Source organism: Nipponia nippon, unplaced genomic scaffold (assembly GCF_047370975.1).
Source record: "Nipponia nippon isolate SJK-2023a ecotype South Korea unplaced genomic scaffold, ASM4737097v1 scaffold_6, whole genome shotgun sequence".
In the NCBI taxonomy this organism is placed as follows: Eukaryota; Metazoa; Chordata; class Aves; order Pelecaniformes; family Threskiornithidae; genus Nipponia; species Nipponia nippon.
In genome coordinates, this window is record NW_028262380.1 from 83,763,822 (window position 1) to 83,789,638 (window position 25,817).

Consider the following 25,817-nt stretch of genomic DNA (forward strand, 5'->3'; position numbering starts at 1 on the left):
TTGCCATACAGTAATAGGTAGAGGAAAAGAGGTAGATTGCTAAGCTGTCATCCTGATGTGGCAGTATTTTAGATTAATATTGAATTCTTGTGGTCTGTTAGCTGAAAAAAGCATTCTAAAGTAAAAGTTTTCTTCAGCAAAGCTAAACAAGAAGCAAAATAGCTCATGGTACCAAGGATGACACTCTCAGCTGCCTCTCCAGTGTTTTTGGAAAACTGTGGCTGACCTTGTGGTTAAGGGGCCTGATTGCCAAGGAAGATTTGATCATGTGAAACCCACCGCTATTTCCCGTGTGATACCCAGCAGGGATCCAATGTTTGACTTTCAGCTTTCCGTCTGTGAGATAGGGACCCGGTTCCTGCTATTCCTTTGCTGCCTGGGATGTTTAGAAAACGGTTCCCAATGAGGCCTGATCTCTCTAGGCTTTTCCGCAGCGCCAGCAGCCATGTGCCCCTCGCTTGTAGGGGATGGACGCCTCTGTTGTTATACCTGTGTTTCCTTGGTGATGTCCTGCACAGGATTCCCGTGTGGATTTGGGTCTTCTGCAGAAGTCCTGCTGTGACGGCTCTGCAGCACCTCAGCACAGGCACCTCCTCTTGTACAGACTCCGGTGGGCACCCGCCCGACTCCCTCTGACAGCGGAGAAAGCAGGCTTGCACACGGTCTGCCTGTGCACGGGGAGGCTTGTGCTTATTGCCCCTATCTGCATTTCCCCTGGCTAGTTTGAGAAGTGCTGCTCAGGTTCTGCCCGGAAGCAGCTTTTTCTTTTCATTACAGGACCATCGTAGCCAAAGATGCCTGTCGTGAAGCACGCTGGGGGTGGGAGATGCTTCAGTCCCCGCTGAGGATGTGCGAATAAGCTATGGTTTAATTCACTGGCAAACTCATTTCCTGAGTGGGTGACGGCGATGAGTCAGTGTGTGTTCAGCTGGGCAACTCACGGACACCTCACCTACACCTAAGAGTAGACGCCTTGCGGCACAGACCGGCTACGGTGCACAGGCCCCGCAGCAGTTCCCTGCCAGTGCTGTCCCGTCTCCCTCTGCGTAGTAGCGTTTCCTTGTGTCTCTATTTGCTTATTTAGGCTTTGGTGCTCCTGACCTGGCAAGAACCATTGGAACCAGCTGCACCTCGGGGAGTGAGTCAGAGTCAGCGTGGGCTTGGGAAGGTTCTTGGTGCACGCAGAGCAAGAGAAATGGGAGAGGCTGTCAGCTGGGGCGAGAGCAGGCAGAGGTTTCAGTCAAACAGGATTCCTATGGGACCAGTCTACTCTGCGATTAGAGGCATCCCCTTGCTTTTTCCAGTTGTGCCCTTAGAAATACAGTTTGTGTGGGAACTCGGTCCCAGTTAGGTATGTGCCAGCAAGGTTTCTCCCTTCCAGGAACGCGCTGCAGCCTCCGCACGTGCATCTGCCTAGCGCTCGGGCACTTGCTAAGGCTGCAGCTACGTTAAAAGGGGATCGGCTAGGAGAGGTGAATCATGTGCAGCCCTGTGTACGCGGAGGGGACTGAAATGTGGCTTATGGCATCACCTTGGTGAACCTGACTTGTTCTAGGTGGTAAACAGCCACAGTGAGTTAGTCTTTCTGGGTGATGGAGAAGATGGAGACGCAGTTCACCTGGCCAAATGTAGGTGTGGGCTTTTGGATGGGTTGAATCGCTTCAGCAAACAGCAGTGCTCAAGATGCAGAGCTTGTGTTTAGATATCAGCAAAAGAGAGCGCTGTGTTCAGCGGGATGACTGCCACCCGTAGAAATCGTACAGCTTGCCATTGGCCCTGACAGCCACAAATGAAGAGTTCGTGCCCCACTGCAGGGTTCCTGTCTGCGAAGCCGCTCCACCGCAGCGTCCAGGAGCCCAGCTCTGCCAGGAGCGGCGCAGCAACGGCAATGCTTATTCCCATGTTTGCTGTGCACAGCACATTTCATCCCAGTAGATTGGAAGTCGCTTTGCGGACACAAAGTGGAAGGCTGGCTGTAGACAGGAGTTGCAAGGAAAGCACAGCTACTCTGCGCTTGAAACGTGGGAACTGCTTATCGGCTCTGCACGTCCTTATCTGCAGGAAGCGAGGAATAGCACCCATAAACCCTGTCCTGTAAATCAAACCCTGCCCACCTCTGCTCTCATGAGTCATGTCACAGGAACCTGGCTGAATGGCAGCGAAAGGCACAGCTGAGTCACCAGCAGGGAGTCACCAGCAGGGAGCCATCACCTTGCTGCCTACCTCACGGAAGGATATTGGTATGCTCTGTCCAAGAAATCAGCCTCCTTCCGTCCTGGTTTGCCTGAGACAGGACTGGCTGAGCGCACAGCACCCCGTTTCCAGACGGGGCGAGTGACAGCAGTGCGGGATGTGACTCTGGATGTGCATGTTCTGAGCAAGCTTTAGTAAGGAAGGTGAGCGGGGCTGCTGTGGTACTACAGGTTGTCTCACGAATTAGCAGGAACGTGGATCTGAGAGACCCAAGTCATCTAGAGACTGCCAGGCATGGTAGGCACACATTTGCAGGGCTGTGCAATCACAGCTGTGAAACTAGTTCCTTCTAGCCAAGGTAGCAAACCTTGCTTGTTGTTAATAACTTTTCCAGTTGCATTGATACCAAAGTCTCCCAGTGTGGCCATCAGGGAAAAAGAGTGTGTCTGCCGGTGTGGAGCACAGGGCTGGGTCCTGGCAGCACAGCATCCCTGCTGCTTAGGCAAATCACCCCAACTAGCCTTCATTTCTAACTGGAAATCAACATGAAAATACTGATAACTTCCTCTGGGGCCCTGCCTTATGCTTTTTTCTGCTGTCCTACCACCTTACAGAAATGCATGCCATCTCTTTGCTGCTGTGCGTCAAGAGAAAGCCCCTCATCTTTACGTAAAGGCTTGCAACAGAAAGGCTCAAATCTCTGTCTCTTGTTCTTAAAGTTCCCAGGTTTCCTTGAATAGGATGTGTTTAAAAAAAAAAAACACACCCAAAACCCCCCAGAAAATGACAAACCCTAACACAAAAAACAAACACACACACACACAAAAACACAAACAAACAAACACACAAAGTTTCTCACCTTTTGTGCTGTGGGAATGGAGAGCACTGAGAATCTGGCAAGAAGCGTTTCACGTCTTGCAGGATGAAACACTTGGTTCCTGAATGTAGCTCACCAGTGCAGAATGCTGTGGTATCATTTAGAAGCTCTTTAGAGATCATAATCCTAGTGACAGCTGTTGGTGAGAAGCAGGAACCAACAATAAAGAAAAATAGGGAGCTATTTGTCACAAGGGCGTTACTTACGGAAAGATTTGGGGAACACCGGTTCCGAAATATCTGAGGAGTTTGATTATGATTTGGAAGTTTCTATCTAGGTTTCGTAGTGCACAAATCACTTGGAAAGTAGGACTGAAGCCGTTCAATATTAAAAGGCCTTTTCAATAAGTTACTTTTGCAACGGGGGTGTAATTTCAAATCATGTCTGCTAAAACACGTTAGAGTTGGGCTTGCTTTTCTCTTAAACAAGTATTACACACCATAGTAACTGTCTGCGTTGAATGCAGCAGGGACGGGACCTTGGCTGTGGGGTGGGAGAGCTGAGCCTGCGCAAGAGAGAAATTTGAGCAACTCGACTGCGTGCTGAGCTCGAGCGTAGGTCGGTAATCTTAATAGCAGAACTATTAATGATTGCCAAAATGATGTTACTCGGCCAGTTACCGGAGTAAGCGTAAAATCATTAGAAGCGGATATGGCGATGCGCGCTCTTCCCCTGTCTTACCCGCTTCCTTTTGGTTGCATCATCAAGATTGAGACAGATTTCACAGAAACACATCCTTGCCCGTGCAGGATTCGGCTCTTGGTTGGTGACTACACCTCTCCCTCGAGCAGCAGATGATGACTGTGGTTGTGGGGCGGGGGGAGCGTGTCTTGCAGCGGGCTGTGTCACGCACAGCTTGAGGGAGAAGGAAGAGCGGTAGCGTAGTGTCAACAGCTGTAGAGAAGTCTCAACGCCAGTGTGAAGCCCGTCAGTCCACTGTAATGCCATGCCCAGCGGTGGTTGTGACTGAGCAAACGGAGTAGCGCCGTCAGCATTTCACCAAGAATGTCTCTCTCCTGCTAACTGACCTGTGCCAGTTTCTCCGAAACGGCCACTCAAATGAGCTGGTGGCGCTCAGGCTGCCTGAGCAGCCGCCGAAGGCTGGTCCCACCGTGTCCCTGCGCAGCGGGAAGCGCAGCATCCCGCTTCCTAGGCAGCTCTGCTGCTGCTGGGGGGTGGCTGGCCTCCGCGGGAAACCCGACTGACCCTGCGGGTGAGAAGCGACTCGGGTTTGAAAGCCAAGGGGAGAGGCTCGGTGTGAGCGCTGCTCCGGGACGGAGCAGCTGGCTGCAGGAAGGCTTTCTGGGTGCCGGAGCTGGGAGTGCTTTGGCTGTTCGCCGCTCTCAGGTGCGCTCTGTGCCACGAATTGGGGAGCGCAGAGATTGTAAAATGACCTGGGGCTGTTGGCCAGCCTTGGGAAGTAAAGCTGTAGGGTTTCAACAATGGAAGTAGGTTAACGAAATCGTTATTAGGCCGTCCTGGCATGTGGGCTCGCTGGGATGTGCAGTCACCTGATGAAAACATTGCCCAATAACAAAAATTTCCTAGCAGAAAATGAGCTTTCTGTTGCTGCAGTGCTGTTCTTCTGAGGTTTTCCATCTGCTTTACCAACAATATCTGACTGAGCCTAGCAACGCTTCTGTGAGAACAGCATCTCTAGTGACAGTTTCCAGCTGTCTAGCAGACGAGAGCACCCAGGTGCTATGGTAAACCAGGGAGGGAGTAATAGCCGTTCCCGTTTTACGGAGGGAGGGATGCTGTTGCGAGATGGAAGGGGACCACCTAGTTGCACTGTTTCGCAGCTGAACATCCCTATGCTGGCACTGGGGATGTGAGCAGGGAGCGTGATGCAAGATTGTGTAAGCAAATATCAGAGAATAAATCCAAATAGTTCAATTAACTTCACCTCTGGAAATGCGGGCTAAGCAATTTTGACCAGTTGCTCCTCCTGATCCTTAAACTTCTCTGCTTTGAAATATTGGCACAGGCTCACAGCCAGGATAGTCCCCCAGGACCGGGCTTTTGGGGCTCAGCGTGGCCATTTGCAGGTCTGCAGCCTCGCGCCAGCGGTCCCAGCTCTCGGTGGCCCTGCCTTGCGCTCCCGGGAGGGCAGGAGGGACTGCAGTGCGCCACGGGGCGCTGCAGGCAGCCGGAGCCTCGAGCTGATACTGTGGCACAGATGATCTCCATAAACTGTGATGACATTAATCTAATGTATGCGTTCTCCTACAAATGTGAATACCAACAAATACAAATTCTATGCAAATAAGGCATTCGCGCAGTATGTGCAAATGGTTGAACATCTGAGGACTCAAATATTATATCAGAAGTTTTTCACATATACGCCTGTTCCAAAACTTGCTGTTACAGAGCCCTTCTGTGTTCCCATGGGAACTCTCAGGTAAGGGAGAGAGATGTGCCAGCTGCTCCCTTTCAGCTAAAAGGAGCACCTGAAGCAGGAGCCATCTCCTCCTTGCTGGATTCCTCCTCCTTCCCCAAGCCTGCGGCTCCTGCAGGCTCCGGGCTGCTCGGAAGGGCTCGCGCCAGCCTCCGTGGCACCCCTCGGTGGGGGGAAAGGTGGATGTTAAGCGTTCCTCAGAAAAGGAAGCGGTACCCTCTGCCAACTGGCAAAGAGCAAGTGCTGGCACTAGCTGCAGAAGAGAAATTATTCATTCGTTCTGCAGGAGCACATATTGGGAATCCCTCTCCCAGTCCTTATACGGCTCTCCCAGCCCTGCTCGCCGCAGCCCAGGCAGCCGAAGGGGTTTGGGTGCGCCAGTGCACCGGGCAGGCGGGGAAGCTTGCTCTGGCAGCGCCTCTGCGAGGTAGGAAGGGCTCGCCTCTCGCTTACAGCGGGGAGAAGGAAGCGGAGCACAGCTGTGCGGTTCGCCTGGGACAGCAGGAGGGGAAGGAGGGGGCGAACTTAGTTCCCCTGTGCTCCCACTCAGCCCCGTGGGGAATTTGGTTTGCAACAGGAAAAGGAAAAGGTAAGAACAAGTGTGAAGCGTGCAAGAAGTTTAAGTGTAAAAACGGCTTGCAGAGTCCTTTTTTTCCTTAGCTGCCGGTGAAGGCTCAGGGGTCTAAGGGGGTTTCAAGATGGAGCTGGGTCTCGTGAAACAAAAGTATGCTGGATACAGCAGGGTTCACAGGAACCTCCTAGGAATAGCAGGGCGGGAAAACAGCCCAGCAGTTCACGTATAGGCAGCCAGAGGCAATGCTCCAGATGAAGGGACCAGGAGTGCAGAGATGAGGACCTCGGTGAAAATTGCTGGTAGAAGCGATGGAAGGATGAGTTTCTGTAAATACAGAGCTGTTCAGATTGCTCTTGCCGTGTTCAGCCGCTGTTGCTGAGCAATCAAGGGTGGTGACTGAGGAGGGGAGCAAGTCTGTTGAGGGGGTTATATCCCACGTAAGGACTCTTCTCCCTTAAGAACAGGCCAGCTTCTGCGGTGGTGATATGAAGATCACAGCCGTGACCTCTGCATCGCCCTCTGGAGGCATCTGCCTTGGCATGGGCTGTGGGGTGCTCACCTGGGTCAAGAAATAGGGTGCCTAGGGAGAAACGCCTGCTGTATTCTTCATTAGCGGTGTTTTGGGTTTCCTCTAACCTTGAGCTCACAGATGTGATAAGGCAAAGAATGCAGATGTTCCAGCAACTACGCAACAGACCTTCCAGCTTTCCCCTCACCCTCCCCTCCGTGCCCTCAACTGTTCAGACGTTTCAGGTGAGGAAGCTTTCCGCTAAGTTTTGTGCTTAGAGAAAAAAATAGTCTGTCCTACATGCGGCAGCAAGCTCTGTGGGATGAGATCACACGTACTCTTAACGCAAGCAAGCAACTGTTACATGTATAGCCCCCCCCTTAATAAAAAATAAAGACTCTGCCAGCGGGTTAAGAGTTAGGGCCAGCAACCCGTGGTACGTTGATAAATCCTCTTTCTTAGCCCATTAAATCACCAGCCTGCTCATTTGAGAGGGATTCCCAAGAGGTGACACAGGACTGACCTTTTCTCTGCCGTAAACGCCAGTGTGCGTGAGCCAGTGCAACCAAGGCGCTCCTTTTTTGGCTCCCTTCCCTTTGTGCAGTTTGCCTTGCCGCGCGGCTGCGTGATTAGGGCAGCACCTTAGCGGGCCGCGGCGCGGTGCGAGCCGCTTGGCTTTTCTGGCTGCTGCCTTCCGTGCGGCACCTCGGCGCCCCGGATCGCAGCGGAGCCCCGCTGCCTTATTCAGATGGGTTTCTCGGGGTTGTCCCTAGCTTTAGCGTTTTGACTGTGTTGGACCGTTGGTTTTTGCCTCTCCTCATAGATTTCTTAACTTTCAGAATATTCTGTGATTGCTGCATCGTGGAGTTTTACTGCAGTGAAAATTGATAGCCAGATTGTACGTTTGTTTGTTCTTTTATTTTTGGCTGCTTAGGAGCTTTTTGCCACTTTTCACTTTCTAATTGTCTCTTTCTCTAATCCAGGCACGTATGCTCAAAGCCAAAATTTCTTGTGGCAACTTTTTATCACCTGCTGGCTAGAACAGAATAGAAAAAACAGGTTCTGGTTTAAGGATCTGTGAAAGCAGGAAAACATAAAGGCTAATTTTAAGGTTTTCTTCTGCGATAAAATAGAAAAACAAGTGTGTGCTTAGCGGCGAAAGACCTGGCTGCGCACGGAGCTCACACGGAGCTCTAGCTTAAGCTTTATAACAGAGTATTTCTTTTAACTTCAGAGGAGGAAAACGGGATCCTGGTTGACATTGCAGGGGGAAAAAGACTACCAAAAAGCACTTGCTTGGGCACCCAGACTATCTGCAGTTCAGGACAATATAGTGGGGACTTGACGGGAGATCATAGGTAAGGAGCAGGGCTGTTATGTGCGTGGGAAGAAAGCCAAGCAGAGGTTGGGGTGGGCAGCAGAGCCCAGCGAGGGAGGTCGCGCTTGCTGAAATGGGGTGCTAGAGTTCAGGACTGGCAAAGAAAGGAAAAGCAGCCCTTGATCTCTTGGGAGAAAGGCCTTCGGGTGCCTTGGGTAATGTCACGTCTGGAGAGGGTGGAATTTTTTCAAGAACTTGCAGAGTGACAATGTTTTGCTGAAAAGGGGGGGGGGGGGGGGAGTCCTTGTTTTGTTGTTTGGTTTCAACGATGTCAGTAACAAACGCGATGATGAGAAGGCAAGTGTTTCTCAGAGGCTTTGCCATTCTTTTCCTTCCTCTAATTCCGCAGGCAGCCCCAGGTTTGCCTGGTTCGCTGGTGCTGCCCGGAGCCCGGGGTACCGAGCGCGAGCTGTGACAGTGATTTACAACGGCCTCGCTTCAGACGAGGCAGGAGTGAGCCGCAGAACAACTTGCTAACGTGTTTGATCGCTCCCATCGTTCCCGTCTCCGTGTACACCGATAAACCGAAAGACAGAGGCAATAGTGGCGACAGAGAATTTTAAAATGTTTGTTGTGAATAGCGAAGCTGAATGTTAAATAGCAACATTTTGAAATACTTCATCATAGCAAAATCCCAGGGAAAGATGACAGGCTCTCTGCAGATGAGGAGCACCACAGAGCAGGGCTGTGGGAGACGGCTGATGGGAATCAGGTGTCGATTCCTGTTTACCTGCCTGTGCTGGCTCTGGAAGCGGTGCTCCTGCCTTCACCGGCGGGGTCCGAAGCGCCTTCGCTGAGGCGCGAACGCTCTACGTGAGCGTTGAGACGGACTCGCGGCAAGTTCTGGTCACCAAACGAGAGAGACGGAGGCCGCGCAGCTCTGTGCTGCCCTAATGCCTGCGCTCCGACTTGTCGGGCTGCTGCGCGGAAGGTGCCAGCGTCGGTGCCGCTGGCCCTCCTGGGGAGAAACCCAGGGCTGCGGAGCATCTCCTTTGTTCCGCGGCCGGCGACGGAGCCCCAGCTTGCCAGGACGGCTCTCAGCCCAGGTCAGAGTTGGGCAGCTGCCATCTACCTTTGACCACTTGCCTGAAATCATCTGTTTCCTTCACAACTATTGTTTCCTAGAGCCTATTCCCAAAGGATTTGTCAGCCTGCTCGCTTTGCATTAGCCCGCGAGCGGGGCCAACCAACCGGTTTTCCCTGGGAGGTTATTCCTGGTTGAACAGACTTCACTCTGCACAACTGATCTCGGTAAATGCGGTTTGCTTGCTTGCTCTCATTCCGCTGGTTATAACGGGCATTCTCGGACTGCTGAAATAATGTCTGCCTTTGTTCCGAGACCCTTGTGTAGATACCCAATCCCCCCCCCAAAGTGCATCCTCTAAAATAGATAAAGTGCCTTTTCTAAATTGCAGTTTAAATGGAATTTGATAGAAAGGATGGAGGAATCGTGCATAGAAGAAAAAAAATCTTTTAAAATGAGAACTGAAGCAAATATAGTTTAGTAGTATACTAGTTACAGAATGAACAGCATATTGTATGTGCTGTGTTAGAGGTATGTTATGAATAACAAAAGCACTGGAGCATTTACATATTTGTTTTCAGAAATCCTGGCAGTTGGATTTAACCATTCTGTGCCTCTTTGCCAGAATCACTAAACAGTGGTACATATGGCTTCTGAAGTACCATATGCCGTAGAAAACGTTAGCTGATGTCTATACTGATGCGACACGCTATAGTCTTTATTTAGATTTTTTTGCAGTTTTGAACAAAGAATATTAGATCATGCAAAACATTGTGCAAGCAGTATGTAGTTGTACATACAGTAAAACATAATACATTGCACCCAAAGAAAAGCAAACTACAAAAAGGGGAAGAAACGGCGGTATTGTGAATTAGAGTGCGCGCGTGCCAAGAAACGCATCGAACGGCGTGACACGGTTTTGTACGGCTGAGGCGGGAGATTTTCTAGTGCTTAAAGCAAAGAGTTAAGAGACAGAGCTCTGTGGACGTACAGATTTTGAATCGAGTCCCAGTTCTGAGAGACGGTCCCTGTTCCAAAAAGTACTTAGGCTTAAATTTAAGTACGTGCTTAAAATCCTTTGAGAGCGAAAGAAACGCGTGCACAAGCGCTTTTCTGCACAGAGCCCTCATTGTAGAAGCAGCAATCACTCTGTTCTCTCTGACACAGTTGTCTGAAAATAGTGACAATGGACACGGTTTTAATGAGTCATGCGAGAAACACCTTGAAAATAAGATGAAATATGGTTTCAAACGCGGTGACCGCCAAGTCCAACGTGGAATTAAAAACAGGCTTTTGTTTTGACAAGAGTTTTTAAAATACATTTTTCCCCTCCATCTTGACAGCCCTAACGACTACTGCGTTCACATAGCTGATGGCGACGGAGACGCCAGACCCTGAGGGGAGCCTGATGCTGAAGGAGAAGATGGCCCGGGGGGACGGAGAGCAAGGCGACGTTCCCCACCGCCGCAGCTCCCCTCCGGAGCAGTGCCCCGCTCCCCCTTCCCCTCTCCTCTGACTCCGCTGCAGGGAGGCCGCTGCCCCGTGAACGCTCGGTAGGCTTGTTTTTAAGCATCGCAGTAGATCAAATGGGATTAGACATATTGAAGTGAAGGTATAATGTTTGGAGATGGGCAGGGGGAAGCATCACATCTCGCTGCCTCCCGGTTTGGTTCCTGCTCTTAAAGCACAGCCGGTTCCAGGGCACGGGGACGGTACGTTGTGGGATTCGCGCAGCCTGCGCCAGAATTATGTTGGTGTGCTACAGCAAGTGTTAAACCACGGAAAGCAGGAAATTGGGGAAATATCTTGTAATTTGCAGACACTTAGCTGGTTGAGGCCAACCGACGGACCAGAACAGAGACAAACCCAGTGCAGAAACAGAAGGTGGATAAGGCTCGGCCCTGCCTACGGCCAGAGCAGAGCGGCTTCCCAGGGAGGTGGGAGCAGAAGGCTCAAAGGACAAGGGTTTACAGCGGAGCCTGCACCACAGATGGCCGGGCAGGGGAAATCGGGGGAGCCGCAACCACTGGCTATGGGAAACGGTGTCTGATAAGCCCTGGGCAGAGCGGGCGTGGCGTCAGAGGCGGGCACCCCCCCGCTGCAGCACGCTGGCCTGGGGGGCAAGCGGGGCTGCTGGGGGGCTGCACAGAGGTGTCCGTGCAGGCTGAACAGCACAGGTCATTGCAGAGAGGCCAACGCCAGGGGAAAAAGCCCATAATTCCTTGACTGGCTGAAAGAAGTAGAAACGGCGCTGCGGGAAGTAGAAAGGCACCAGTGGACTTTGACAGTGTGAGCAAAAGTAGTAGAAGATTTCAGACACTCAGACTGTCACAGAAATTCATCTGTGAGGCAAGGACTGTATGCTCTTGTGTGTAGGTAGCATTTTACACATTTTATGAACCACTACTTAAATGAATGGATGTAAACAGAAATAGAAGTAGGAGTGGAAGCAGGCAGGCAGGGGGACGAGGGAAGCTTTCATTGAGCACCTCTTTGAGGTCGCTTCCTGGGTTCACTGAAAACCCGATACTGGCTCAAATTCAAACCTCGTTAGGTGGCTGGAATTTTATGAAAGTAATAAGAGGGGGAGATGAACATCTTTACATCCTTCTCATCCCACGGTGGTTTAATTCCTTTGTAGGAACAAGGGCCTTCACAGGACCTACGAGCAGAGGGAAATGGAGCTTCTCTTCCCAGAGAAAGACGGTAGTAGCCGTGGCGAGCAGGTGCTCCTTCCCCCGTCGGTGGCCTCCACATCACTCAAAAGAGAGCGCGGTGAGTGCCCAGCCTGCCCCAATTAGGCAGCTGCCCTTTTTAGGCTGTAAACCAAAATGTCAAAACCAGCACTGAGCCCACTAAGTCACGCGCGGGGAGGTTGCCCAGATTGCGGCGGGTGGACCTCCGGCGAGGCAGGACAGCCGGAGGCAGGCTGGCTCTCGAGCGGGGCGGCGCAGCTCGTTCCCCGGCGCGGGCGGCGCGTCGTGCCTGGAGTGGCTGGGCAGGGGGACGGGTCTGGGCTCGGTGCACCCGGGCGGTGGAGAGGGGGGTGCTGCTGCCGCCCTGCCCTGCCTCCCCTTTCGTGGGGTTTAGGAGAGCTCACATGCAGGAAATCTGCCTCAAAGGTGCCTGGGTTTATTTCTCCCCCCAAAAAAGCCCCACTAAAACGAGGAAGAAAACCTCTGCACGAGTCAGTTACAATGGCTTCTCAAAGCCCACCCCGGCTGCTTCGCTGCTTGATTTCAAGCCCAGACTCGCGGCTGCCAAGAGGTGAGGCACCGCCACGTTCACGGGCCTGAGACGCTTCCCAGGCTGTCTTGACACGCAGTCTCCCCACGCTGAAGATGCTGTGTATCCTTCATGGGCACCAGCAGGCAATTTGCTGCATTAGTCTCATTGCCTTTCCTTTCAAAAAGCAGCCACCACTGTCTGCCCTGTGCTTTGGAAAGGGGTTAACGCTTTCCCTTCCTAAACCGCAACTTGCCGGTACATCTCCTGTGTGCTGCAATTATTAAATGACACTTCACAACTTCATCTCCTCTTCTGCTGCATCTGCTTGCTGCTCCCATGTGCAACCTCGCTCACATCCCAAACATCTAAATGCATTGTTTCCTCTGTTTCTCCTGCCAGGATGGAAAGAAGCCATCGTTGAAGCAGGATTGCCTTTGAGCTGGCAGCAGACGAGTGATTGGCATTGGGCATTACTGCTGAGACTCTGGCAGGCCGTTTAGCAGAGAACCTTGGCTAATGAATGTCATCCACACCTAGCAGATGTGCCACTGGCTGCCATGCCAGATTTTTGACATAATACAGTGCTGCTGGACACGATAGCGCTTGGGAGAAGCCACGGTGTAACTTGCGCCTTCGACGCAGCGTTCGATCTCGCTCCCAGTTTCGCAAGAGAGGAACAAAACCCGGGCGGGGAGGGCGATGCATCCGTGCCGCCCGTGTTTCCGAGCGGTGCGTAAATCGTGTTTGCGCTGGTTTCCCTCGCCTGCCAGGGGACCTGAAAAAAGGAGACTATCCCCCACCCCACCCTTTTTTCCTGCGCTTTCCGCGCCGGCTCCAGCCGGTCCCTGCAGCCCCCCGGGGCCGGGGCCGGGGCCGGGAGCGGGGTCCGAGCCGGGCAGGGGCCGCGTCCCGCTGCCGCTCCCGCGGGAGGGTGCCTGGGCCGCAGGTCCGGCCGCCGGCAGCGTCGCGGGCTTCGTCTTTCCTCTCCTGCCCTCCATCGGAGGGAAGGCAGCATTTACCCTGCAGAGCACCTACCAGCGCGGGGGAAGGCGGGGGGCGCCCGGCGCCCCGGGCCGCCCCCCAACTCCCCCAAAGGCCGGGGGGGTCCCCCCTTACCCCGCCCCGAGGCCCCCCCCCCCGCCCCGGCGCGGCCCGGGGGAGCGGTCACCCAGGCGGGCGGGGGCCGGGGCCGCCTCCCCGCCTCCTAATCCCGGCAGTAATCCCGAGCAGCGGGCGGCCGCTAATCCCGGCCCGGGTGCGTGGGCCCGGCCCGCCGCCCTGCGGCTCCCCCCGGCCGCGGGGGAGGCGGCCCCGGGAGCGGCGGGGGCCCGGCCGCCGGCGCGGTGCGCTGGGCATTTTCGGCCCCTTTGCTCCTACGGCGTCGCGTAACTCGGTCATTAACTCGCTAATTACCCGGCGGTGGGGCGGGATCCTGCCCCGCCGGGCCGGGGGACGAGGCCGGGGCTTGCGCGCCCCTCCCCGGCCGAGCATCGCCCCCTCCCCGCTCCGGCGGCTTCCTCCGGGACCCCCTTCCACCCCCTCGTCCCTACACCCTGCCCCGTTGCTTGCTATTCCCGCAGCTGAGGGGGGCGGCGAGCGCCCGCCCCGGAGGAGGGGTGCCCCGAAACGCGCTGCTGGGCGCTGGCGGCGGCGGGGCCCGGGGGTGCCCGCGGGCGGGGGCCGGGGCCGGGGCCGGGGCCGTTCCCTCCCAGCCGGCGGAAAGTCAAGTTCAGCGCGGCGCGGCCGGGCCGCTCCCGGAGAGGCGGCGGGGGGTCCGCACCGGGGGACGTCCCATCGGAGCGAGGAACGCTCCGGCTGCGCGGGACCGGGCGCCGTGCAGGAGCGTAACGCGGATCGCTCTGCCGCTCGTCCCGGTTTTTTCCTCGGCCTCTTTATCTTTCAATTGAAAAGCAATTAAAGGTTTCTATAAATCTGTTAGCATCCCTTTTACGTGGGGCCCTCTGATGCCTGCTGTATTGCCCTTTAGATGCCTCTTCCTTTTTTTGTTTTACAATTGTTGTATCAATATAATGCTTCCTTTCTTTCTCTGTCTCTATAGATACAGATATACAAGGCAAACTAAAGGTTTCGACTGCTATTCAGTGCCTCCTCATTTGTCCCGGAGCCCTAACAGTGGTGCCCTTTCTCTTCTGGCTGCTTTTCCCTGCTTCTGGAGCAGCAGTTACGGGAGAAGCAGATGGCTACTGATTGGGTGAGCTTTGTGGCTTTAATACTGAATACTTTATGGAAAAGGACTTTATCATGCTTGGTTGGTCAGAGGAACAACGGGATGAGATTTATGACCAGAGAAAATAAATCTTTTCAAGTTTCAGGCTCCTTCGCACACCCCGTGTCAAGTCGCCGTAGCAGAGCCGGAGCTGAAATCCTCTGCATCTTTCTTTTTTTTTTTCCTCTCCCTCCCCCTCTGTCTGTCTGTCCTTTCACTGCTCTCCCCACCCCCTCTCCGCCAGGGTTTAGCAAACCCCTGCAAACTTTAGGGACTGTGGCTCGCTGGAGCCGCGGAGGCCTTCGCAGCCCGGCGGGCTGCGCGGGGAAGGAAAAGGCCATCCCCAGATGCGGATCATCTGCCCGACGGGAATATGCCGGGCGGTCGGCTCCCGCCGAGGCTTGTGCGCATGTAACCCTGAACGTGGCCACCCAGGGTCGCGGTGGGGAGTTTTGAGTGACATCCTCATAAACCCCACAACACCCAGGCCGTGTGGCCACCAGCGAGACGCCGGGTCAGGCTGCCCACCGCTCGCTGCGGAGCCCAGGTTGCCCAGAGGAGAGGGAGCCCAGCACTGCCCGACTGCGCTGCACCCCTCGCGGGGCAGCCCCCGGGCCGGGGGCTGTGGGACCGTACCCCCCGGGGAGCCGCTCTCTGCGCCGCCCCTCGGCCGCCCCGGCGGAGGCTCGGCACTCGCCACCCGCCGCAGCGTGTCGGCCATCGTGTCTCGCTTTCTGCGGGGTCTCAACCGGAGCCGGAGGCTGACCGAGGGCCGTGCGGCGGGGCAGGCTCCAGCCCCGGCGTGGGACGCTGGCAGTGGCACACCGGGGTGGAAAGGCCCGAGGGCGTGCAGGAGGCAGAAGCAGATTGCGCTCCTAGAGGGGTTTCCCCATTTCGTTTCTCTCTCTTTCCTGTCCCGTATCGCCCGTAACATTCTCTCTTAGGCTGTTAAACATTTTAAGGAAGGTAAAGCTAGGTGAAAGCTTTCCGGGTTTTAAACCTTGCTGCTGCTATCACATCAGGCAAGGAGAAGAAACAGAAAGCTGTGGTTGAGAAAAATGATTTTGAGATAGAAAGTCAGAAACGATTTGGGGCTATATATTAACCGTTTAACCAACCACCCTGTATTACGTTCAGTGGTCTGCTTTCTGGTCGCTTATAAAAAAATTTCTGTGACCCTTTGGTGAATATGCTAATTAATAGCTCTAATGAGTTTCTGCATTTGCTTGGAAAGAATTACAGGGGAAACTCAAGCACCATCAGGGGCCGAAGAAATAGCCGAGGTGCTTACGGCATCTCCGAGTCGTGAGGAGAAACGGGTGGGGAAGGGGCGGCGAGTCCCGCCGCGCCTGCCTGGGGCTGCTGGGGGAGCGGGAGTGTTTGCTCCTCCTCGGGGTGAGCCACAGCCAAAGCTGGCGCCTGGCATAAAGGCCTTTACGGTTTTGTAGCGTGGCGGCGACTTGACCTGGGAGTCCCAGGCGCCGCTGCGAGCGTCCGTGAGATGCGGCTGAAGGGTTGACGGACATAGGAAGAGACGGGGACCGCGGCCTTGTTCGGGAGCTGAGTTGGAAACGGGAGAGGGCAGGCGCTGCCTGCTGGTGGGGCAACGTCCCGGCTGGTTGTGGGGCTGAGCAGTCCCAGAAGGATCCCCGTGCCTGCTGGGAAGGATTACCGGTGGGAGAAACTGCCGCCATTTGCAGGCCCGCCGCGTGGCAGTGACGCTGCTGGCGCCCCGGTACAGGACCTCCCGAGGAAAGGTGCCGTCCGCAAGCCTGGTAACAGTTAAATGCAGAAAGGATGATTTGTCATTCAGCTGCGGCCCCCATTTATTTCCACTACAGAGGCCTAGCTGCCGTGTTTGTCTCAGGGGAAGGGAACTGTTCTGCCTGCGTTTCTTCAGGCACCAGGAAAGCTTGTGGCTCCACGTTTCGTTTCGAGTCGCTTTTCGGTTCCGCCTCATGCGCTCCCCCGAGGACCGCAGGCCGGCCTCGCCTCTGACAGCAGCGGGCAGAGCGCGGAGCACGGCGGCTTCGGGCATCCCTTCGTCCCTCCTCCCTGCCTGAACAACTGTGGCTGCGCTTGTGCGCTTCTGGGAACTTGCGTATTTTCTCGGTGATTTGGTTTCGCAGGTGACTTTATAGCAGAGTCACCTGGGAGCTGACTTTCGGCTGCGTGTCTCCTCAGAGGAGTAACCATGCATTCGCAGGCCTGGCGCCTGTCACCACTTTGAGGCAGCGTTTCCCGAGGGATGCGGGAGCGTTTCTGTGCACAGGTCGCGCAGCCTCACCTGGCCCCTTTCCCCCTCGCCTTCCTGGCTGAAATCCGGGGAGGAAAGAGAAGGCTCCTCCAGTGCAGCAGGGAGGGTGCCCTGTTATCCTCGGAGAGACAGATCCTCCATCCTTTGCAGCCATTCCCATGGTAACTCATCACGGGCAGAAAACTGGCACTTCCCTGTGAGGGGTGAAGGGATGCTGGTGGCCCAGCATCCCCACCCCGCCGGCCCCTTGACCCCCGCAGCCGCCCTATCCCCCCGTGGGGGTCCCGGCCGCGACTCCCTGGGACTCGGGCTTGCCTGCCCGGCCCCCTGCGAGCCCACGTCCCGCTCCTGCCCCGGCCGCTGCTGGAGGCTCCCCTTCCCCAGGAACTGGTTGTCGGCAGGCGCCTCCGTACCGGGCCGGTGCTGCTGCCGCCGCCGGGTGCTGCGGGGCCGGGGGTGCGCTTTTGGGGGGCTGGAAGGAGCGGGGAGGCAGCGTGGGGCGGCTGGGGGCTGCGTGGGAAGGTGGCTGGAGCTCCCCAGCCCGGGTCGCCCTCGGCTCTCTGCGGGAGGTTTTCTGGAAGAATAAACGTGTATAACACGCCTATATCTAAGAAGGTATTTTGTATGTGGTTTACAGGGCTGGCAGCGACCTGCGGGGCTCCTGGAGGCCTCGCTGGGCTGCGGCCGGGGAGCCGCTCCCTCCCCAGGCAGGGCCGGGCAGGGCCCCCTTCGCCCCGCCCGGGGCCGCGGCCCGCAGCGGGGCTGGAGCCGGATCGGGCCCAGGCGCCCCTTCACCCTTTCCCCCCCCCCAAAATCCGGGGGCGGCTGCTCGCTGAGCCGGGGCAGCGGCCGCCTCCCAGACCCGCCGGCCCCGATGCTGCTCGGCCGCGGGCACCGCGCCGGGCTCGGCCGGGACCGGGCTCGGCCGGAGCCGGGCTCGCCGGGGCCGGGCTGTGCCGGGGCCGGGCTGTGCCGGAGCCGAGCTCTCCGGGGCCGGGCTGTGCCGAGGCCGGGCTGTGCTGAAGCCGGGCTGTGCCGGGCCCGGGCTCTCCGGAGCCGAGCTCTCCGGGGCCGGGCTGTGCCGGGACCGGGCTCTCCGGAGCCGAGCTCTCCGGAGCCGGGCTGTGCCGGGGCCGGGCTGTGCCGGGGCCGGGCTGTGCCGGGGCCGTGCTTGCCGGGGCCGGGCTGTGCCGGGGCCGTGCTCGCCGGGGCCGGGCTCGCCGGGGCTTGCGGCGGGCGCTCCCCGGCCGTGGCACTCGGGAAGCGTCAACTTCCAAGGAAAGCGTCCCCGTCCATAAAAGTGCGGTTCTGCGGGGCTGGTGCCCGGGATTCGCTTTTACGGTAGCATCCGAGGCTGAATAAATGCTCACAAATGCCGCTACGGTCCTTTTTAGTATCGGGGAATTTCGGGAGCTGAGATAATGTCGAAGCAATTTCGAGAGAGTTTATGTGCCGTGGTGTCCCTTAAAATTCTCGCGAATAAAAATAACGCGTAGGTTTTCTTTCCCCCCTACTAATGACAGTCATTCGGACAATTTATATCGCAGCGAGAGCTGCGGCATTTAAAAAAAAAATAGGAGAAAAAAAAAAAACAGGAAAAGGGGGAAAAAAAAAACCTTTGAAGCAGGAATTGAGATCGCAATTTTTACAGACTCCCATATTTTTAATGTTATGACAATCTGCGTTTTAGGAGACGCTGTGTTTTGTCGAATTAATAAGATAAATGTTGAAAGCATATTATATGCAGCCTTTAATCCTAATGCAAGGAAAATCGTAATTATGTAGAGGATAAGTGAATTTGAAAGCCAAATATCAGCCCACTCTCTGATTGCAAACAACGCTCCGTTCGCCTCTGGAAAACGCTTTGTCTCTCCTTTTGTTTAGTTTAGGGGGCTTCAAATTTTATTTTTAATTTTGTTTTTAGTCCGTTTTGCCCCTGAAATGACAGCGACAAGGGAGGAAGCGGTAAACCCTTCTCCGTGCGGGTAAACCCCTTGTTTTGGCACAGAGCACCCGCGGATGCTCTCGCTTACCAACTCTGCTGCGTGTCGGTAGATCCACGGGCCCCGCGTCTGCGGGGGCGCCGGCCCCGGCGCTGACCCCGGCCCCGGTCTGCGGGGGCGGCGGGTCGGGGCCTCCGCTCCGCGCCGCGGGGGCCCCGGCCCGGGGAAGGCTCCGGCGGGGAGCCCCGGGGCTGCCCGCTGCCCGCCCGCACGTCGGGCCTCCGCCGGGCGCCTTCCCCGCCTCGCCCGCCGGCAGCCCAGGAGGGCCGGGGCCGCGGAGCCAGGCGGGCGTTCAGCCCCGCTCGGCGCGGGCATCCCCGCCTGCCTCCGTCCCGGCGAGGAGGGCTTTTCGCCGTGCGTCTGCGGGCTCCCCCCGCCCGGCAGGTGAGGGCAGAGCGGGCAGGCGGCCGCCGGCATCCCGGCGGAGCGGCCGTCGGGCCCCCCCGGCTCGGCTCCCCGCCCCGCACCCCCTCCCGGCCGGGCCGCAGCGGCCCCCGGCCCCGCAGGCTGCCGCCGAAAGGGCCGGCGGGGGGACCCGCCCCGGCCCGGCCTCCGCCCCCCCCGCCGGTGCCCGGTGGCGGCGGGGCCAGGTGAGGAGCGGGCGGGCGGGCGGGCGGCGAGCGGGCAGCCCCCGAAGGGGTTAAAGGGAGGGGACGTGGGCTGTCACGCGTCATTGGGCAGATTATGTGCAGCAAACAAAAAGTGTGTGTCTGTGTGCCAGTCACTCACTGCATCGGGTCCATCTGCACCGCTCGCCTCCCCGGCCGCCTCCCCGCTTCGCCCGCCCGCTCCCCGCCGCCGCCCGCGCCCCGGCCCCCGGCCGCCGCCGCCCCGGCCATGGAGCGGCACTGATACAATAGCGCCGGGGGCAGCGCAGGCAGCAGCCCGTCTTTGTGCCACTTGTCGGGGCGAGGATTACATCCCCACTCTCCCCGGTGAGTACCCGCGGAGGGGCCCCGCCATCCCCCGCCGCCGGGCCCAGCGCCCGCCCGGGGGGAGCCGCGCCGCTCCGCGCCGCGCCGGCGGGGTGGCCCCGGCGGAGGGAACAATGCCGGGAGGTGGCCGTGCCGGCGGCCGGGGCGCGGCGGCCCTGCCCGGGATGCGGTGCCCGGCGGCCCCGGCTCCGGGAGCGGCCCCGCCGCCGCCCGGCCCGGACAAAGGGCGGCCGGGGGGGAGGCAGCGCCGCGGGGCCGGGGGGGACCGGGGGAGACGCGGAGGTGCGGGGCCGCGGGGGGCCGTGCGGGGCCCGGCGAGGGCGGGCGGAAAGTTTGGCGGGGGCCGCTCGCTGCCCTTCGTTTCGTTTGGCGAAATAATCCCTTCGGGGAAGGGATGCGCCGGGCGGCACCGTAACGAGGAGGGCGGCGGGGAGGCAGCGAAAGCGCCCTCCCCCCGGCCCCCGTTCTCGGGCGGGGCCCGGGACCCCCCGCCGCCCCCGCCGCCGCTCCGGGGGGCGAAGTTGCCGGGGGCGGCGGGGACCCGGTTGCCTCCCGAAGGCGGGGGGAAGGCGGCGCGGCGGGGCCGTGCCCGCGGCCGGCGGCTCCGGGAGTAAATAGGCGCAGCGGGAGAAACGCCGGTTTGTGCCCGAGCGAACCCCAACGGAACGATTTCGATGCCAGATGGGGCGGGGGGAAGGCAGCCTGGCACGAAGCGGGTCGGCAAGGGCAGGGGCACCCGCACCCCGCGCCCGGCTCCCTCCCCGGCCTCGGCATCGCGGAGCGCGGCGGGAGGCGCGGGCAGCCCGGCGGCCGCCGTCCCAGTGCCCGCACCCTGCCCGCACCCTGCCCGCACCCTGCCCGCCTCGCCTCCGCCTGCATCCCTCCCCTCGGAGAGCACGGGAGCCGGGGCTCACCCTCCTCCATAAATAAGCGTGTCGAGGTAAAAATAATTACCTCTGCTTGCTGCTTTTAATTAAAGTCTCGGAGGGAAAGTGCTGGATTATGGTAATGAGCAGACATACGTTCCCTCTTGTCGAGCGGAGCGGGAGGTGAGCTGACATGCAATCAGCGACAATGACAAGCCACTTGAAACCCATTCGCTCTGCTCCTCTGCCACGGCCCGCAGACCGGCCCGGCTCCCCTCTCGCAGCGGCCCCGGCGCCGGGGGCTGCGGGGGGAGCGGCCGGCAGCTCGGCTCCCGCCGCGGGCGGAGGCCCGCAGCCGGCTGCCCCCGGTGCTCCGGCTCCCGCCCGTGGCCGCAGCCGGCCCCCGCGCTTCCCCCCGCGCCCGCCCGGCCGCTGCCCGCAGCCGGCTCCCGCCGCGCTCGCCGATAAATAAATCATCGCGACAGCTTCCCCGCACCTCGCCTCCCGCGCCCGCAGCTCCTCGCCGCCTTTATTTTTATCCAGACCGGTGAAAGTGCTCGCCTGCCTCTGATTTTTTTTGTTTAATTTTTTTTTTTTTTGTCGATTATAATTTTTTTCAATTTCATTTTGTTTTCCCCGGCGGGTGGCGGCCGCATCCCCGCGCAGCGCCTGTAACGTCTCCGCTCTGCCCCTCTCTCCGCCCGCAGGCATGGAGGACGCCGGGGTCCAGAGGGGAATATGGGACGGGGACGCCAAGACGGTCCAGCAGTGCTTGACTGACATTTTCACCAGCGTTTACACCACCTGCGACATTCCGGAAAATGCCATTTTCGGCCCCTGCGTCCTGAGCCACACGTCGCTGTACGACAGCATTGCCTTCATCGCCCTCAAGTCCACCGACAAGCGCACCGTCCCCTACATATTCCGGGTAAGCAATTGCCGCTCCTCCGCCGGGCAAAGCCGCCGGCCCCGACGGCCGGCGCCCGAGCGCAGCCCCGCCGGGCCGCCCGCTGCTCGCCACGGCCCCGCCGAGCCGGGCGGGACCCCCGCCGCCGGGCCAGGGCAGAGCCGCTCCTGGCCGCCCCATCCCGTCCGTCGGTCCGTCCGTCGGTCGGCCGGCCCGTGCGCGCGCATTGAAGCGGGGTTTGCAGGTGGACACCTCGGCGGCCAACGGCTCGTCGGAGGGGCTGATGTGGCTGCGGCTGGTGCAGTCGGCGCGGGAGCGGGAGGAGCAGAACCTGGAGGCCTACATCAAGAGCGGGCAGCTCTTCTACCGCTCCCTGCGCCGCATCGCCAAGGACGAGGAGCTGCTGGTGTGGTACGGCAAGGAGCTCACGGAGCTGCTGCTGCTCAGCCCCGCCCGGGCCCCCGCCCGCAGCAACGGTGGGTGCCCCGCGCCCCCTTCCCACGGCCGCGGGTGACCGCGGGCCGCCGCGGCGCGGGGGGCGGGGGGGGGAGGGGGTGGGAGGCTGGGCGGGGGCGCCCGCCCGGGGCGACGGGGGGAGGCGGCCGGCGTCGGGACCCCCGCCCCCCCCTTCCTCCCCCGGGGACGCCGCGTCGCCGGCCCCCGCTGACCGCGCCCCCCTCTCCCCGGGCCCCGTCCCGCCCGCCGGGGTGCCCGGCCGCAGGCTCGCCGCCCTTCGCCTGCCCCGAGTGCAGCCAGCGCTTCCAGTTCGAGCTGCCCTTCGCCGCCCACCTGCGGTTCCGCTGCCCCAAGAGGCTGCACGGCCCCGACACCGGCCCCGCCGCCGAGGCCCCCGGCGGCAAGGAGGGCGCCGGCAAGGAGCCGGAGGCCGGCAAGTTCTGCAAGCCCGGCGGGCCGCTCCACCACCCCTTCCCCGGCGCCGACGGCGGCAGCGCCGCCGCCAGCACCAAGCCCTCCACGGACTTCCACAACCTGGCGCGGGAGCTGGAGAACTCCCGCGGCGGCCACGGCGGCTCCCCGGGGCGGCCGGCGCCCCCCGAGGGCGGCCCCGAGGCGGCGGCCGGCAAAGGCAAGCGGCGGTACCCCGAGGAGGAGGAGCGGGGCCCCGGGGCGGCGGCGCGGGGCCGCTTCCCGGCGGAGCGGCCGGGGCTGCCCTCGGCGCCCAAGGAGGAGCCGGTCTGCGCCCCGCAGCAGCAGTACCGGGCGGCCGGCTCCTACTGCGGCTTGGAGGAGGGCGGCCGCCTCTTCGCGCCGCCCAGCCCGGAGACGGGGGAGGCCAAGCGCAGCGCCTTCGTGGAGGTGAAGAAGGCGGCCCGCGGCCCCGAGCCCGACGGCGGCGGCGGCCCCGAGGAGGGCCAGGAGCGCGCCTCCCCCGCCGCCCCGGGGGCGGGCGGCGGCGAGCCGGGGCTGTGCCCCCGCGGCGGGCCCGGGGGCCCGCTGGCCGCCCGCCTGGAGGGGGGCAGCCCGGCGCGGGGCAGCGCCTTCACCACCGTCCCGCAGCTGGGGGGCGGCCCCGGCGGCCCCGGCGGCGGGGCGGAGGAGCGGAAGAGCGCCTTCTCCCAGCCCGCCCGCTCCTTCCCCCACGTCCCGCCGCTGGTGCTGGGCCAGAAGCTGGGCGGGCTGGGCGAGCCCTGCCCCGACGGCGCCGCCGCCCCCGCCCGCCTCTACGCCGCCGAGGCGCTGGCCGTCAAGCTGCCGGGCGGCGGGGAGGCGGCGGGCGGCGGCGGCGGCGGCGGGGGCGGGGGCGGCGGCGGGGGGCTGCCCAAGCAGAGCCCCTTCCTCTACGCCACCGCCTTCTGGCCCAAGAGCTCGGCGGCGGCGGCGGTGGCGGCGGCGGCGGCGGGGCCGCTGCAGCTGCAGCTGCCGTCGGCGCTGACGCTGCTGCCGCCCTCCTTCACGTCGCTGTGCCTGCCGGCCCAGAACTGGTGCGCCAAGTGCAACGCCTCCTTCCGCATGACCTCGGACCTGGTGTACCACATGCGCTCCCACCACAAGAAGGAGTACGCGCTGGAGCCCCTCGTCAAGCGGCGCCGCGAGGAGAAGCTCAAGTGCCCCATCTGCAACGAGTCCTTCCGCGAGCGCCACCACCTCTCCCGCCACATGACCTCCCACAACTAGCGGGGACCCCCCCACCCCGCGCCCCCGGCCCCCCGGGACCCCCGCCCGGCGCCCCGCGGGGGGCAGCCGCCGCCCGCCGCCTCCCTTCCTTTCCTTTCGATGCACGCGTTTTCACTTTGCGGGGAGGGGCGGGGAGGGCAGCGGGGGAGAAGAGGAGAAGAAGAAAAAAGAAGGAAGAAGAAGAAAAAAGCACCGGGAAAAGAGAAAAACAAGAAGAAGGACAAAAAAAAGGGGGAAAGGAGAAAAAGAAGAAGAAATTGAAGAAAAAAAAAGAAGAAAAAATAGAAGAAAGAAAAAGGAAAAAAAAGGAAAAAAGAAGAAGGAAAAAAAAAAAAGAAGAAAAGCACCGGAAAAAAAGAAGGGGGAAAAAAAAGCAAATTACTTACAAAATACATTTTTTTAAATGTCATATATTGCAACATATTGATGCATTTGTCATACGTTTCTACTTAAATTATTAAGCACTTATGGTTTAGATGTAATAATAATTATATGTCAGGGTAAATTTTTATTTTAGATATAAAGCTAAAGGCGGGGAGGAGCGCGGCGGTGCCGGCGGGGGCGGCGGGCCGGGGGTCCTGCATGCACCGGGCGCCTCCCGCCCGCCCGGCCCCCGCCGCCCGCCTCCCTGCTCTGCAGAGTGTCACTTGGTGCCCGTGAAATGCAGTCTCGGTAGTTCCGTGTTACCTTGCCTTTTCCCTTTGGGTTGTGGTTTGTTTTTTTTTTTTTCCCTCCCCCCCCCTCCCGAAAAGATTTATTAAACTTTATAGTTTATCTGGGTATGTTGGATGCTTTGACAATAAATGACTTTATTTTCTTCAAAGCACCTGGACGTTACTCGATGCCGGGGGTGGGCGGTGGGGGGCGGGAGGAGCGGTGCCCCCGGCCGGGCTGCGGGGCCGGGGCCGGGGCCGGGGCCGGGAAGGGAAGGGAGAGACCCCGCCGCCTCGCCGCCCTGCTCCGCTTCCCTCCTTCGGCCTCCCTTACATCCCTCCGTCCTTCCCTCTGCTCATCCTTCGCTTCGCCCCGCATTTCATCCACCCTTTTTCCCTCTCTTTTGTCCTGTCCTTCCCTTCTTTTCGTCTTCCTTTTGTGTTTTGGGGTTTGTTGCATTTCTTTCTTTTTGCCTTTATGTCTTTCTTTTTCTTTCTTTCTGTCTTTTTCTTTCTCTTCCTCCCTTTTCTCTTTCCTCTCTCTATTTTTCCTTCTCCTTCTCCTTTTCCTTCTCCTTCTCCTTCTCCTTCTCTTTTCCTTCTCCTTCTCCTTCTCCTTCTCCTTTTCTCCTTCTCCTTTTCTCCTTCTCCTTCTCCTTCTCCTTCTTCTCCTTCTCCTTCTCCTTCTCCTTCTTCTCCTTCTCCTCTCCCTTTCCCTTCCCCTTCTCCTCCCCAGCCCCTCTCAGGCCTCCCCTTTGCTCCACGCCACCCACCCCCCTCACCCCAGCCGGGAGCCTTTGCTGCCCCCCACCCTTACCAGGGCTGTGCCGTGGGCCCCGGCGCGCAGGGTGGGGGGAGCCCGGGCCCTGGCTGTGGGCAGAGCCCCCGGGGGTTGCCGAGAGCCTGGGGTGACAGGGCCCGGAGGAGCCCCCGGCCCGGGGTGTCCTGGGGCAGGCAGCGCTTGGGGGGCCGGGGGTGGGTCCCCTTTGCCCCGGTGCGTTATCGGGGCGATGGGATCACGGCCAGGGACACACGGGAGGGCTCAGGAAAGGGGGATCCTCCCTGCACACGGGGGGACAGCCCGGTCCTATGGGCACCACCGGTAGCGGGTGCATTTCTTGTCAGATCTGCATATTTTTGGGTGCAAGGGAGAGCACCACCCAACGCAGCACCTTGGTGGTGCGTTGAAAACCCATTTCCACGCGCAGGCTGGCGTAACTCTGGCGAGGGCCGAGCGTGGCAGGGCCGAGGCTGCGCGTGGCTCGGCGGGTCGCTGGCAGGGAGAATGTCCCGAAGCAGGAGGTGTGCAAGGCAGGAGCCCGAGTCCGAGCTCGGGAGTCCCACAGCTTCGTGCGCATGGGGCTCGGGGTACCACCAGCGTCTGCTGCCGCGTGTTTTGGAGCTTGCCATGAAGTACCCAGACCTGCTGCAGAGCTTTTACAGCTTGGGGAAAGCTGGCTGGAGCTTCAGATAGGACACGCTTAAAAACTCTGCGCACTTTGAGCCGCCTTGTCTCTTCCCGAGGAGAGCTGAGGCCGATAACCGGCACTGGCCCTCCCGTACATCCGAAGAGCACAGGTGAGTCCCTGATCTGAAACTGGCCTTAGAGTCTGGAGGCTTTCTCCCCGTAAAATACATTTTTCTGGAGGTTTT

General features: G+C 59.5%; 1 protein-coding gene and 1 long non-coding RNA gene across 2 annotated transcripts; both read left to right on the forward strand.

The window, feature by feature from the left end:
* The first annotated feature begins 10,312 nt into the window (after positions 1 to 10,312).
* On the forward strand, positions 10,313 to 14,326 carry LOC148051640 (uncharacterized). Its single transcript, XR_015700192.1, has 4 exons — positions 10,313 to 10,505; positions 11,594 to 11,727; positions 12,580 to 12,909; positions 14,240 to 14,326. It is a non-coding gene; the product is annotated as an uncharacterized LOC148051640 (long non-coding RNA).
* A 5,085-nt stretch (positions 14,327 to 19,411) lies between these two features.
* Positions 19,412 to 24,285, forward strand: PRDM8 (PR/SET domain 8). Its single transcript, XM_087736970.1, has 4 exons — positions 19,412 to 19,602; positions 21,176 to 21,396; positions 21,620 to 21,851; positions 22,097 to 24,285. Exons 2-4 carry the CDS (start codon positions 21,178 to 21,180, stop codon positions 23,509 to 23,511), a joined length of 1,866 nt encoding a protein of 621 aa, XP_087593096.1. The 5' UTR covers positions 19,412 to 19,602; positions 21,176 to 21,177; the 3' UTR covers positions 23,512 to 24,285.
* The last annotated feature ends 1,532 nt before the right edge of the window (positions 24,286 to 25,817 follow it).